The sequence below is a fragment of the Molothrus ater genome, chromosome Z, assembly GCF_012460135.2.
Source record: "Molothrus ater isolate BHLD 08-10-18 breed brown headed cowbird chromosome Z, BPBGC_Mater_1.1, whole genome shotgun sequence".
Lineage (NCBI taxonomy): Eukaryota > Metazoa > Chordata > Aves > Passeriformes > Icteridae > Molothrus > Molothrus ater.
In genome coordinates, this window is record NC_050511.2 from 18,524,482 (window position 1) to 18,538,771 (window position 14,290).

The 14,290-nt window shown below is 40.9% G+C and overlaps 1 protein-coding gene across 1 annotated transcript in view; it reads left to right on the forward strand.

Moving 5' to 3' along the window:
* The first annotated feature begins 2,239 nt into the window (after positions 1-2,239).
* The window catches only part of RAB3C (RAB3C, member RAS oncogene family), a 131,808-nt gene continuing 119,757 nt past the window's right edge, over positions 2,240-14,290 (forward strand). The window contains exons 1-2 of the mRNA XM_036402812.2: positions 2,240-2,340; positions 10,246-10,473. Of these exons, the coding sequence (XP_036258705.1) occupies positions 2,317-2,340; positions 10,246-10,473 (252 nt within the window). The 5' untranslated portion in view covers positions 2,240-2,316. The remainder of the gene's footprint in view (positions 2,341-10,245; positions 10,474-14,290) is intronic.

Consider the following 14,290-nt stretch of genomic DNA (forward strand, 5'->3'; position numbering starts at 1 on the left):
AATTAAAGAAATAAAAACTATTGTATATGCATATGTCTGTTTACTTTAACATTTGCACTAGAAGAAAATAAACCCCATGCTTTATAAAAGGACATATGATAATGTAGAAGTATCACAGCTTCATGTTCTATTAATAGTTGCCTGTATGGAGATTTAGGTAAGAGACTGCTTGAAGAGTTCAGTGCTAAGATAAATGTAAATATAATTGAAAGCTGTGGAGGATCTTTGTCTTGGGATAAATTTGGGAACCTGGCATCATTTAAGTCTTAAATTTCTAATGTATCTGTAAACATTAAAAGTTTAATATAATAGTAAATCCTTAGTATCTATTTTCTAAATTCCATAATCAAAAACTTCTCAGGACACTTGAATCTACTTTTCAAACACCTATTCAGCTAGGATTTAAAGTGATATTTCAGAATGAGGAGTGTTTTATGGAAAACTATATTTTAATATATATTCAGGATTACGTGGTATAATACTTTCTAAAACCAAAACCCCATGAAACAAAGCCTTCATAGGAAAAAAAAAAGCTCTCTGTTTTTCCCTAACTGCAATTGATAACAGATATAATGTGCCCTGTTTTTAGAGGGAAATGGGTAATTACTCATGACTTTTGGTAGGTATTCACTTAAAACCAATAATAAGACTAAATTGCATGCATTAAGAAAACACAAAAGTGATTCTTAGCACCTATGCAGGTGGGTCTAAAATACTGGACAAATTCAAGATATAACGGCAGAAACAGCAACATTCTGTGTTTCATGCAGGAAAGAACGGTGAGCTCCAAAAAATGCACATCTTTGAAAAATACATCCTATCTTTGTATCATAGTGGGGTAGGTATAAACAGCTGCAAATAAAATTTAAAAAGCTAGATTGAAATTTCTTCTGGTATATATTTTAACCCATATTCATGTCTCTATGATACAACTTGTTTGTATCACAGTTCCTATGGGTACTTCCTATGCAATGTATACCACATATGTAAAGTGGATAACCCACAGGGCAAACTGCTGTTCCCATGCTGCCTCAGCCACCACTGCTGCCTTCTCCTGCCCTTTCCTCTGTCTGGAATGTGTCCAGTTCTCAAACCTTGGGCAGACATCTCCAGAGTCACCCCTGGCTCATCTTGACCCTTTCATTAGAGCAGAACTTGCCAAATCTTAAATCTGACTCCAACACCCTTTATACATTTTTCTACCCTGAATGGGCCTGTCCATTTGAACCTAAGGTAAATGGACTCTGCGTTAGAGGATGGGGTTAAGCAAAAGTGCCGAGACAGATATTTAAAACATCTTCTTGGATGATTAAGCACCACCTCATAATGACATCAAAAACGGCTGCCACCATCCAGAAGTGATGTCCACGTGTCCATGGCCCAGCAGCACGACACGGAGCTGCCCGACCCTGTTTGCCAGCCATCGGACAAAGGCCAAGCGAGACAAGAGAAAGCAGGACAGCGGTATGCGATGAGGAGACAGCCCAGGGACAGTCACTGTGTACAGCAAGGTGACTGACCAGCAGTCCTCAAGCTGAAGGGTGCTCGGTCCCCCAGCCCCAGCGCTGGAGGTGGGCCACGTGAGATCGGGATCAGCCCGAATGCGGGAGCGGGATAACGGGGCGGGAGCGGGATAACGGGGCGGGAGCGGGATAACGGGACGGGAGCGGGATAACGGGGCGGGAGCGGCCCCGCGCCCCGGAGCCTGCGGGCGCGCCCTCCCCCTGCCCGCAGAGGGCGCTGTGCAGCGCCGTGCCCGGGCCCGGGTGAGCCCGCTCCGCTCCACCGAGCAGCTTCCGCAGCCCCCCGAGCTGCGCCCGTGCTCCGCCGGCCGGAGCTGCTCCTCGTGGCTGCGGGCGGTCGGGCCGGGAGGGCAGCGCCTCCACCGAGCCGGCGGTGCCTGCTCCGCCCGCTCCGTCTCCGCTTTCCGCCTCAGCACGAGCACAGCGCGCCGCGCCCCCGCCCCACCACAGGACCCCCGTTCCTCAGCCCCGCCGCCCTCTGCGGCCTCGAGCCAGGATCGCGGAGCTCCGCGCCCGCCGCGCTGCCCGCTCGGCCCCGCCCGCTCGCGGCCTGACGCCGAGCACCCCGGGAGCTGTAGTCCCTTCTCCCAGACCCGAGGGCGGGGGACCCGGGCAGCAGGACTACGACTCCCGGGAGGTCTCGGGAGAGAGGGTGGGGCAAGTCGGGGGCGGAGCGGGGACAGCTCCGGTGCTGATCTCGACGCGGGTTTGCCGGCAGAGCCGGGCGGGCGGCGGCGGCTGTTGGCGTGCGGCAGCGAGCGGCAGCGGGCGGGCGGCGGGGCCGCGCCCGGCGATGAGGCACGAAGCGCCCATGCAGGTCGGTCTCCGGGCTGGAGCGCAGCGAGGGGTGCGGCGGGCGCGGTGCAGCCGAGAGCCGGCACGGGGCAGGAGCCCCTCCGCCCGGGCCGCCGGGCCGGCTCTGCTGCTGCGGGCAGAGGGTGAGGGACACCCCTGGCGTGTAGGGGGCCCGCGGCGTGTGCGAGGGATCGTGTCCCCGGCAGGGAGGGCCCGTCGCGGGGCAGCGGGTGGGTTTCGGGTCACACTCGGGCACATGGAGCGGTGTTTTTCAGATACTGCCCCCGAGCGCCGGCCGCAGCTCTCCTGGGACTGACTGGCTGTCAGGGGCTGGCTGGGTGGTGAGCTGTACCGTGGTCCCGCCGAGGTGCACGGCAAGTTGGCACGATGCCTCCACCTGTGTAGTCATGGAGCAGTTGTCCACCTGCACCGGGGAGAGGTGGCTCATGGCTAGAGATGGCGGTAGCAAAGAGGTGCCCCTTCTCAGTTTTTATGTACGGAAAGATCATTTCAAAGGTGGCTGAGGGGAGGAAAAAATTAAGAAGTGGGACATAATTTGTAAATTATCTCCTTTCCCCAGGAAAGAAGTGAAAACAATTTTCCTTAGTTTTTCATATCCTGTTGTCACTGGCAGTAGGTATGTCTAGACAAGGTACATTTATAGCAGACACATCCAAACACAGTGGAGATGGGCAATAGCAAGCCCTTACAGTGGGCTGCTGCTTACAGATATTTAAGAAGTTATTATAAAATTATGATAAAAAAGGCCAAACAAAACTATTAGATACAGGAGTTTGCATGACAATTCAGCTCCTATCACTCAGCAAAATCATTAGATATGTCAGTGTGAGTTCATAGTAGAAGCACTGGAGTACAAGAGCCTTCCAAGCCACTAAGTCTGCAGAGAATCTCAAATACACCATTTAGTTAACTAATCTAGCTGCATCTCGAGTCTGTAGTCCTCCTTCTGCCACTCCCCCTTTTTGGAAGTTTACTGTGGAAGCTTGTTCACTTGCTGGTTAGATACTTACTAACCTCCAGCTCAGAGGCACTAAGTTATGCTATTGATACGATCCAGTGTCTGCTCCAATATATATAAGTCTAAATAGCCCTTATAGCATCATGACCAGATTACTGTCCAGAGAAACAAGCTAATGTTTTGTTCACTGGATTTTTGTTTGGTTTGGTTTTGTTTTTATTTCTGCCATAAGATAATCTTCCTGTTGACCTTTCTGGGTGTTTTCCCATTTTAACATGACTTTCATAAACACACTTGATCAGAATTGTCACTAATGCTGTCTCATCAGTGCCCTAGACAGTGGCATTGGTATTTCACTTAGTCTCTTAGCCTGATGCAGCTTCCTTGGCAAACAAAAAGGTACACAGTCTTTCCTAGTCTCATGACTCTGAGTGCTGTGCTAAATAGGGTAAATGGCAGAAAGCTTTAGCCATCTCATTTTCATTCTTTCATATTCCCTAGTAAATCTAAATGTATTTCTTCTGGAGCACCTGGGCTGACACAGCTTTTATTTTCTTTCTTTTCACAGCAGCACTATTTTGGTGGCCTCCTAATATCCTGTGTTATACTAACCCTCTTAGGATTGTATCTCGTTTTGCCACTAATGCTACCTAGAGTGGGAATTAGAAATATGCTTCCTAAGATACCCTTTTTATAGACAAAGTAAATTTAGGTTAAAGAAAGAGAAATGAGGGATAATTCGCGAGCTCACCACAAGAATCCAAGTTGTCAAAACTGTTTTTTACTACCTTACATTCTACTCTCCTGGGCAGCTCCTGGCAGTGTGGCCATATTCATGCTAGTTTTGTTGATATGAAGCAGGTAGAGTTTCTCTGAAGTATTTTAAACCTGACATCCCAGTTTCTCCTTGGTATTCCCCAACTTTGCCTTTCAGTGTTCTGCTTAAAAAACCCCTTTGCATTTGTAACTACATGTTTCTAATAGTGCTGGGATACATTTACATATATACATGATTCTGACCCCTTAATACCTTCAAGCAGATAGGCTTTTCCTGATGCTGCCAAGTACATTAGTTTACAAGCTGCGCTCTGCAGATGGCTGGCAATCAGTAAATTCCAAATAAGTGGCCGGTGCATTGTCTACTGAACCTTGTTAATTCTTATTAATTGGTTAAAAAATAAATGATTAAGATTTGTGAGAATTGGCTCTGCTCTGCTCTGATATCTGATATCTGTGGATATCAAGGTTGAGATCACACCAAAAATACAAGAGAGTAAGCAGCTTGCCCAAGATGTAGAAAAGAAGAAAACAAAAGCCATAGGATGCCTCTGAAAGAGTTAAGATTAAAATCCAGTCCCTAGATTAGTCTGATATTTCACCTCAAAAGTAATTAATTTCTTCATGGTTGGGTTATTTGTTACAGTGTTCTTATGCATAGGGATTTTGGTAATATTTGAACTACTCTGATGATGTCAGTTGATCTATGCATGAAAGACAATGATGTGCAGTGAGTTTCACTCACTTCCACATCCTACATACAGTTTGGTAAGTTAAAGTCATTGAATTTTTCCATTCTAAACATTGTATTCCATTTTCCAAACATTGTATTCCATTGTTTCAATATCCATTGATTATGTTTGGCTAAATATATTTTGCAAAAGGCAGAAAGATTGCCTTGCAAAAGGCTGCATATGCAGGAAACTCTGTTTTTATACTAAAATATCAGCTAAATTCAGCTGCTGTATAGAAAGAAATAGAAGTGTATATATTTCTACCCTATGTGTAGGAAAGAACCATTTCTCTTTCCACTGCACCTATGTGTGTATAAATGCTGGTCAATCAGTGCTGTTCCACTCTCATCTGACCAAAGTGATCTATTGAAAAGGACCTCAGTTACCCACTTTCAGAGGCGGGCTTAAGAACACTAGACAGAAAGAGAGTGTTGGACTTTTAAACAATTTTAAGTTCGCTAATCAGTCTCTATCCTCACTGTGCATAGGAGGAAGATATTTCCTCTGGACTTCCTAATGATCTTTTCCTTTAAGATAAGACTGTTATTAGAGCTTTTAAAAGGAACCAGCTTATTTGCTAAAGGTGTGAAGGAATAAATCTCAATGTTTTCAATGTCAGGCTTTTTTGCCTTTTGCACCATATTTTCCAGGGGCCAATCATCCTATACTAAGCATGCATAGTGGGGTGCATATGTAAGTGCAAACTAAAGTTGTGTGCAGGCCAGGAATGCCACAGCATCCTGCGGTGCTCAAGTAAGAAATCTTTTCAAATTGATTCTCCCAGAGAATGAGGCCTGCCAAGGCATAAAGAGTTGCATAGCCAAATGTTTTGTTATAATCATGAAGGTGGCAGGTAAACACAGTTTTTCTGTCATTTGTTCTCAACCCTGCTCTATTTTCACCTCTTCTTTTGGGATCAAGGAAACAGCTAAACATGAGACTTGGAAAGCACCTGGGTCTGAACAGAAAACGCTTCTTAATGATTGGACTTGCTTATGCCCTTAAATAATCCATGTTTAAGGAGTTTAGAGTTGTGCTGTAAGCAGGAAAGCATACAAAGCTATCCTTTATTTGTCCTTGCACCATATTCAAACTGGCAACATAATTCCTCCTGGCTTTGATAAGGAGCAAGCATCTGAGATCTCCTGTCTATTGGTTTTCTGTTCATTGTCTTGAGCTTAGACTTCTTAGTCGACTCTCAAGTCTGTCCGAAGTCCTGTAGGAAATGGTTTGACTGCTTTTGGTGCTAATCAAAATAATTTGCATTTTCTCTTCAATTTTACCAAATAAGGGCAAAACTGTACTGAAGAGAAAACTCAGCGTGTTTTGTTGAAAGTGATGCTTGTTTAATATATCCATTTAACCTTTGGGAAAAGAACTTGGTCAACATAAAGGTATGCATTTTACCTTATTGAAAACAGAATATTGTAACATTAGCGAGGTTTATTTGGTTCTCATCCATGTATGTAATGTTTAATTATAGGTGGTAACACAGCATTCCTAGTGATTGCTTCCAGCATAACTTCCAAAGGTGGAACATAGCATCGTCACAATCTTCTTCATATTTTACATGTACCTCCAATAGTAGGGAAAAGTACTGTCAGGAGTAAACTGTCATATTATTACCTTGGGAGGTGGATTACAGTACATTGCATACTTAATTTTTAAGTCAACAGCTTGCATTTAAGAAAGAGAAGCGCTACAGGCTTATTCAAAAAGTTCAAGAGGACCAAGCATCTGTATTTTTCTTACAGTCAGCAGAAATACAGATGTATTTCTTTAGCATATCATTTAGATTGTGAGCATAATGTGGATTGTGCTTGGAAGAATTTGTCTTGTTTGCTTACTACAGAATGAGTGAGTTTGGGAAGTAATGGCAAAGTTTTAGCAACAGCACAGAGTTTGATGTTTCTTTACAGTAGTGCAGGCTCATTGTGGTTTTGGACAGGAGAAAGGAACACTGTCAGTAGTCTAGGGAGACTGGTTCACTAGGCTAAAGTTAGTCTCTCTGAACAATTTCAATTATTACCTCACTAATCCTCTTGGAGAAATTAGTCCTTTCCTATGCCTTTCCTATACCTTTTGTGTCCTGTAATAAGTGGACGTACTCCTGCCCCTGAAATAAAAATAGCTTAAATTCTATGTTCAACATGCCTGTAATTCTGTCTATGATACTGCAAGTAATGACTCTGTAAGTTTACGGCACAGTGAAAGTGTTGAGTTTTTAATTTTTTTTTTCAGAAATGTTAAGGAAACTGCTGAATGAGTAATGCATGTAACCACACTAATTTAGAGGGGTATTGAAATTCCTGTGGGTAAAATCTGTATTTAAAACTATCCACAGGAAATACATTAGTACTCAGGAAGTCTACACAATGTACATGGTTTAGCAAGACTATTATTAGAATCCAGGTCTCCTGATTTCCCTGCTCACTGAATCATACTGTTTCTGAAGTATTAGGCATTAAAGTACATGGGGATGAGTTGGAAGCTTCATAGGATTCAGGGCAGCAAATGGATGAAAGCTTAAACCTCTTTTTGTGAATCTTAAGCTGGTTGAAGAAGCTATGTGAAAGGCTTCCTAGGAGATGTGGAAAGATGTGAAAGGCTTCCTAGGAGATTCAGGAAAGAATATGATATTCCTCCTTGCTACAAGGGGTAACTACTGCTTTCAGCTGCAGCACAAGAAAGGAGAGCCATAAGGGCAGTGGAACAGCCTGCTTTAGTGGTCACACATCTGGAACCCACAGCCACTGCAGTCTTTGGTCTGATAGAACTCATTGACTTGTTGTTGCAAACTCTATGTAACATCAGTGTGCCCTGTGTTATGCTGCTTTACAGCAACTTGTGAGTAGACTCATTTGATCAATATTTGATTTCCTTTTTCTTGTGTTCTAAGCAAAATATCCCCAAATAGTTACACAATACAGGACAGTAATGAAAGTTTCTCTCTTTTCTATAGAAATAATCAAGCTGAAAGATTAGTAATGTGTATGCTTGACAATATTCAGATTTTAATTCTAAATCTTTGTTGCATAGCTGTGGAAGAAATGAATAAATTTTAAGGCCAATGCAAACACTCAGGTTGAAGCGTGTAGGTACCCAATACTACATTTAATGAAGAAGGTAATTCTAAAATAGAATTCTGAAATAAAATGCTCCCTACTCTATGATTTATGAAATATATATATCTGAAACCAAATTTTCTATTAAAAACTTTAATAGAAAATTCATTGCTACTTCCAATGTCTTCTTCAGAGATTTTGGTCTCCATTCCTGTATGCCTCTTCAGTAGCCCAAAGAAGCTGGCATCGTATTTTTGATGCTTTGAGATAACAGAATTATCTAAAATATTATACAGTAACTAAAATTTTGCTGAGAGTGTGGTTAGTGCACAGCTGTCATCCTGGTTCCAGTTGTCCTTTCTGATTGCCCAAATGCATTCTGAGATGCCTAAATTAGAAAGCTTTTACATGAGCTGCTTTTCTGTAAGCCTTTATGTTAGGTTATGGTGTCTGTCGTTCTGTTTCAAATCAGCGTGCAAAAGTGTTGTTCAATCAAAGAACTTCCACAGACTCACAAAATACTTGATAATTTTTCTTGAAAACTCAGCTCAAACACTCTAAGCTCTTTATTTTTGCCATTTATTTTTGAGCAACCTAGGTAGAACTTGGGTCACATTTTCACTCTAATCTAATTTTCATGAAAGCCTAAGGTATACTTTTTGGAAATAGAATCCATGATCTTTGAAGTCCCTAGAGCAAAATAAGTTGCTTTTTACAGTATTCAGTAATCTGTGCTTATTCAGGTGTTTTATATGGATTAAAAACTGTATTTTAAGGACTCAGATTTCAAATGTTGATGTCATCCAGCAGGACCTTGACACAGTTGGGAGATGGGCCACTGCAAACCTCAGCAAGGCCAAATACAAAGTCTTACACCTGGTTCATGGCAATCCCAGGCACACCCACAGGCTGGGCAAAGAAGTGATTGAGAGCAGCCCTGAGGGGAGGGACTTGGGGGTGGTGGCTGATGAAAAACTCACCATGAGCCAGCAGTGAGTGCTCCCAGTCCAGAAAACCAAGGAAATCCTAGGCTGCATCCAAAGCAGCATTGGCCAGCAGATTGAGAGAAGGGTTCTACCCCTCTGCTCTGCTCTGCTGAGACCCCACCTGGAACACTGCATCCAGCTCTGGTGTTCCCAGCACGATGACATGGAGTTGTTAAAACAAGTCCAGAGGAGGGCCAGGAGGTTGGTGAGAGGGCTGGAACACCCCTGCTGTGAGGATGGGCTGAGCAAGCTGGGAATGTTCAGCCTGGGGAAGAGAGGGTTGTGTTGGGACCTCACAGACACCTTCCAGTACCTGAGGGGGCCTACAGGGAAGCTGGAGAGGGCTTCTCTGACAGGAACTGGAGTGCCAGGGCGAGGAGGAATGGGTACACTCTGAAAGTGGGGAAATTTAGGTTAGATATTAGGAAAAAATTATTTACTGTGAGAGTAGTGAGACACTGGCACAGGTTGCCCAGAGAGGTGGTGGATGCTTCAGTCTGGTTCAAAGCCAAATTAGACAAGATCTAAAACAACCTTGTCTGGTGGGAAGTGTTCCTGGCAGCAGGATTGGGACTAGATGATCTTTGAAATCCCTTCCAAACCTTAATATTCTATTAATCTAACTGCCACTTATGATGATGTTGCATTAATATTGCAAATTCAAATAACTACAGAATATACTAGTACTCGAAAAATATCAAGCCTTTATTTCAGAGGTGTATATACCCACTATTTAATGGTATGATAACTAAAAGATGATGAAGGAGGAAAAATAATTTTTGAATAAATTTAAATAAAATTTTCAATTTTCAATAAATTTTTTTGAATAAATTGAAATAAATTCAAAAATAAATTTTGAATAAATTTTTAGGGATGGCAAAAGATAACAACATACTTACAGTAAAATAAATGGTTCAGGAATTTTATTAGATGTAAAAATTGCTAAGCTTCTGTTTGAAAATATACCTACTGTGTCAAAAGGAAGCATTGATCTCTTATTTCTCTCTTATACAAATGATGTGTCATTGTATTTTCACCATCAATTCATCACATTTTCTGAAAACAAGTATTTTTAGTGATATACTAAGAATTGTCCCAGACTTTTAGAATTCATATTATTTTTGTTTTGGTACCCGTCACCAGTCATTTTTACATCCTCTATTGCTAGCAGAACTACTACTAGATACAAGAATCACAAAAAATAATTAGATCTCTGTGCATTTCCTGAAGTTCACATTGAAGCATACACATGACAAGTCTTTCAAGAAGATATTCTTCTTGAGCTTCATTGATACCTGGTACAAAAAACTCCAATAAAATTGAAATGTTTCCATTTTTTATTATAAAAGAGACAATAAGATATTTCTTTTTTATTTTGAATTACAGATGGCATCCGTTCAAGATTCCAGATATGGCCAGAAAGATACATCTGACCAGAACTTTGACTACATGTTCAAACTGCTAATTATCGGCAACAGCAGTGTTGGAAAAACCTCCTTTTTGTTCCGATATGCTGATGATTCCTTTACATCTGCATTTGTCAGCACGGTTGGGATCGATTTCAAAGTAAAAACAGTTTTCAAAAATGAAAAAAGAATTAAGCTACAGATTTGGGTAAGCTAAAAAATAATTCTGTGAATTAAGCAAACTGTAGTAGTTTTGATAGCATTTACACAACTGCAGGTTTGCACTGAGTGTCATAACCCTTATATATTTAGAGAGTGAGAGCATAGGAATGAAACAGCAGTTAATTATTTCTTGCATAATTTTTCTGTCTTGAATATTAGAGTGCAAACAGTATTTTTAAGGTATTGAAGTACAGTTCTTTATCACTAATTAAATTCCTTTTGGAAATAATACAGATCGACATATATTAATATCTGGGTAGTGAGCTATAAACGTCTGTGCAATATGTAGACTATTTAAACTGATACATGTTATATTGAAGTACCTCAAAACACCAATTTTAAGATCTAGTGTCTTCCCATAAAAAATTATGAATGCATGTGTGAGCTGTAATAGTGGATGCATAACAGAAGGCATCATTTTTTGCACTGTCATCCTGATCATCTGAAACATCTTCCATCTTCTGTTGAGGAAGGAAACTTGTGCAAAGAGATAGTGTTACCCAGGCATAAAAACCCCTTCATTCCTTGCCTATGCCTTAGAGACAGTAGAAAGATACTCAGTGGAGAAAAACGAGATGAGAGGGAATAGGTTTCCTTTTCCACTAGTTCTCATCAGAAATAAATGATAGCCAAAACTTGTTCCATAGAATCATAAAATATCCTGAGTTGGGAGGAACACCACTCCCGGGCCTGCACAGAACTAACACAACAATCACTCCATGTGCCTGGTAGTTCTGTCAAAAACTTCTTGAATTCTGGCAGGTGTGATGCTGTGACCACTTCCCTGGTGAGCCTGTTCCAACACCCAAGCACCCTCTGAAAAAGGTGAAAAACCTTTTCCTAATATTCAACCTAAAGCTCCTGTGATACAGCTTCATGCCATTCCCTTGGGCCCTGTCACTGGTCACAGAGAGAAGAGGTCCGTGCCTGCCCCTCCTCTTCCTCTCACAAGGAGGTTGTAACTGCAGTGAGGTCTCCCCTCAGTCTCCTCCAGGCTGAAGAGACCAGGTGACCTCAGCTGCTCCTCATATGGCTTCCCCTCAAAGCCTGTCCCATTTCTTCTTTGTATGCTTTCTAATACCTTTCTGTCCTTTTTGTATTATGGTGGCCAAAACTACACACAGGACTTGAGGTGAAGCTGGCCAGTGCATGATGCCTTGGAGTGGCTACCTGGAAGAGAGGCTAGACTAGATTAGGAGAGTAAAAGCAAGTATTTATTGAAGGCCTTCGAAAGGTATACCTAGGGGAGTCAGAAGCCTCCAAGAGGCTACACCCAGGATGGATACTGGTCAGGATCTGTTTTTCAGACAGATGTGTTTGGTCCATTTACATATCAGGGGTTAATCCTCCAATTACATCTTCAGGTAATGAAGTCATATACCCCCGGTTTGCTCCCACCCCCAACTAACTTTGGTTTGTACTTTCAGGGCCTGAGACAGTAAGGTGTCCTTCAGCTTCAGGCCTAGGGGAATGTTTTCTCTGACCCAAATCTGAAGACAGTAGCTAACACTCTATATAAAGTTTTAGAGTTATACATTAAAGCAGTAGAGAATTTGAAAAATTTAAAAGCTAAAATCCTAAGGCGTCATTCTCCTGAAAGCCACAATTCCTCTAGGCCAGAGGAATGCCGAGCAAAGTAGGAGAATCCCTTCCCTTGCCCAGCTGTGCCTGGTGCACCCCAAGACATGGCTGGATTTACGACAGATTCACTGATACATCCCTTCATTCTTGGATGATAGGGTGATACTAAAAGGAGAGGGAGAAATAGCAAAACCTTTAGTAATGTGGAGCTAGAGCTGCAGATCTTCCTGGTGTTCTTGAGGACTTAGAGCAGTGTTTCCTTTGTGAAATGTTTGTAAGAGCCTTAAACCCCAGATTTTCCATTTAATTTTTTTTTTAATGAATACGAATAATTTAAAATTCATTTAACAATAGGCAGCCATTTAGTCTCAGAAAATCTTGGTTCAAATCTGACCAGTTCATCTAACATGATTTAAACAGCAGATAAATTGAATATTTTCTAAATATAGTACAATGCACAATTTCCCAGGGTTCTCTAGGTTCTATCTCATTAGGTTTTAGCCCTTGGTATCTCAAATAATTTATTGTTCTGTCTCCTTTAGGAACTAGAACATAGACTTTTTGCCTCTCAATGTTTTTACGCTCAGGTTATCACTATTGTCATTATTACAACAGTGGTGTATATATATATATAAAACACTTCAATAACATGCTGATTTCATTTCAGTCATTTAATGTTGGAGATTGCAATTACAGAACCTTATTTTTTTTATAATGGAGCAATAAAATTGTGTTCATATTGCAGTTTTTACACTGTTCTTCTTTTAATTAATAAGTAACCATTAAGGTAGGTTTTATTGCTCATGTCTATCCTAGCAAAAGCAGCAATGTTAGTTTACAAGGTTGTCATGTGATTAGTTTGACACCAGTATATTTTTTGCCTCTCCATGTCAAAAATATGTGCTTAGCTCAAAGCTGTCCAGTGATCTAGATGTGTTATGGTCTATTCCTGGCATAGATGGGATGTAGCAGCTGTATTCTTCCCAGTTGTAGCAAATTGTATTTTGTTGTTCTTTGCATGGCATTAAAATCAGAGCCCAAAGAGGTTATGACAGTTCTTGCCTGAAAAAAACAAAATTATTGAAACAAACCCAAGAGCTCTGTGTTCCTTAAGGAAGAGGAAACAGAGGATCAGAACCTACGAGAGACCTTCCTATTTGAAGACTCATGTGCCAGGATGTGGGGTTAGAGACAAGACTTCAGATCACACTTTCATAGGAAAGGGTTTTAATCCAAGCCAGCACTGCATCTTTATTTGTATTGGTTGCTTTCTTTAGTGTTCCACTAAATTTCTAATGCCAGTTCTTAAAAGGCCTTATCATTGCCAAATTATCTCAAATTTGTCTGTGCTTTTTAGATGGAGTGTTCTGTGTTGGAGCACTGTGTTGCAGTTAAACTTGCAGTAAATTCTTTGATTTTTGCACCTCTGAAACCCTCAATAAAATTAGTAAGGGATCGCAGAAAGCTATTCTAGTGCACAAAATCTGAAATAGAGCATTACTATCCTGTCTCCTAAGTTATATCCAGAGCAGAATTGTTCTAAATAGGCATTGTCTATATTTGTACCTTGTGTCTATATTATAATATACTTTTTTTTTATTGGTTATGAAAATAACATTTTTAAATTAATAATGCTCTTGCACAATATCCATTTCCATTTAGTTAATTAATTTATTTATGAAAGACAATTTATATTAGATAGAATATAAAATCAAATTAATCATAGCAAGTGGGATTTGATGTTAAATCTGAGTAGAAGTATGAGGTTATAATACTTGCATGAAGTTATAACACTTCCCTCAAAATCAGTGACAACCTATTTGGTCGCATCATATGATAGCTGATATTCAGCATATATGAAATAAAATATTATTGAAAATCTCACAGTTTTGTAAACTCAGAAGACTGCAGATGCAACTTTAAAATGTGTTTTGAATGAAACAATTAGAACTGAATTACTTTGCCATGCACTTAAGTGAAGAAATACATGCTGCTCTGCTATTCTTGCTTGACAATAAAATGCAGAAATATGTAAATAGTAATACTGTTAAGTCACTGAAATTCCCTATGTAGACAAACAATCAATAAAATCCAATATTTCCTGTTACAATTTTGTACATATTCTTCTAGGTTAATGTTCCTGTTTAATGGCGCTTTCAACAAGATACTTTGTGTTCAACTTGAAGCCTGTTGGAATTTGCAGATTCCGTCAGAATGAGATT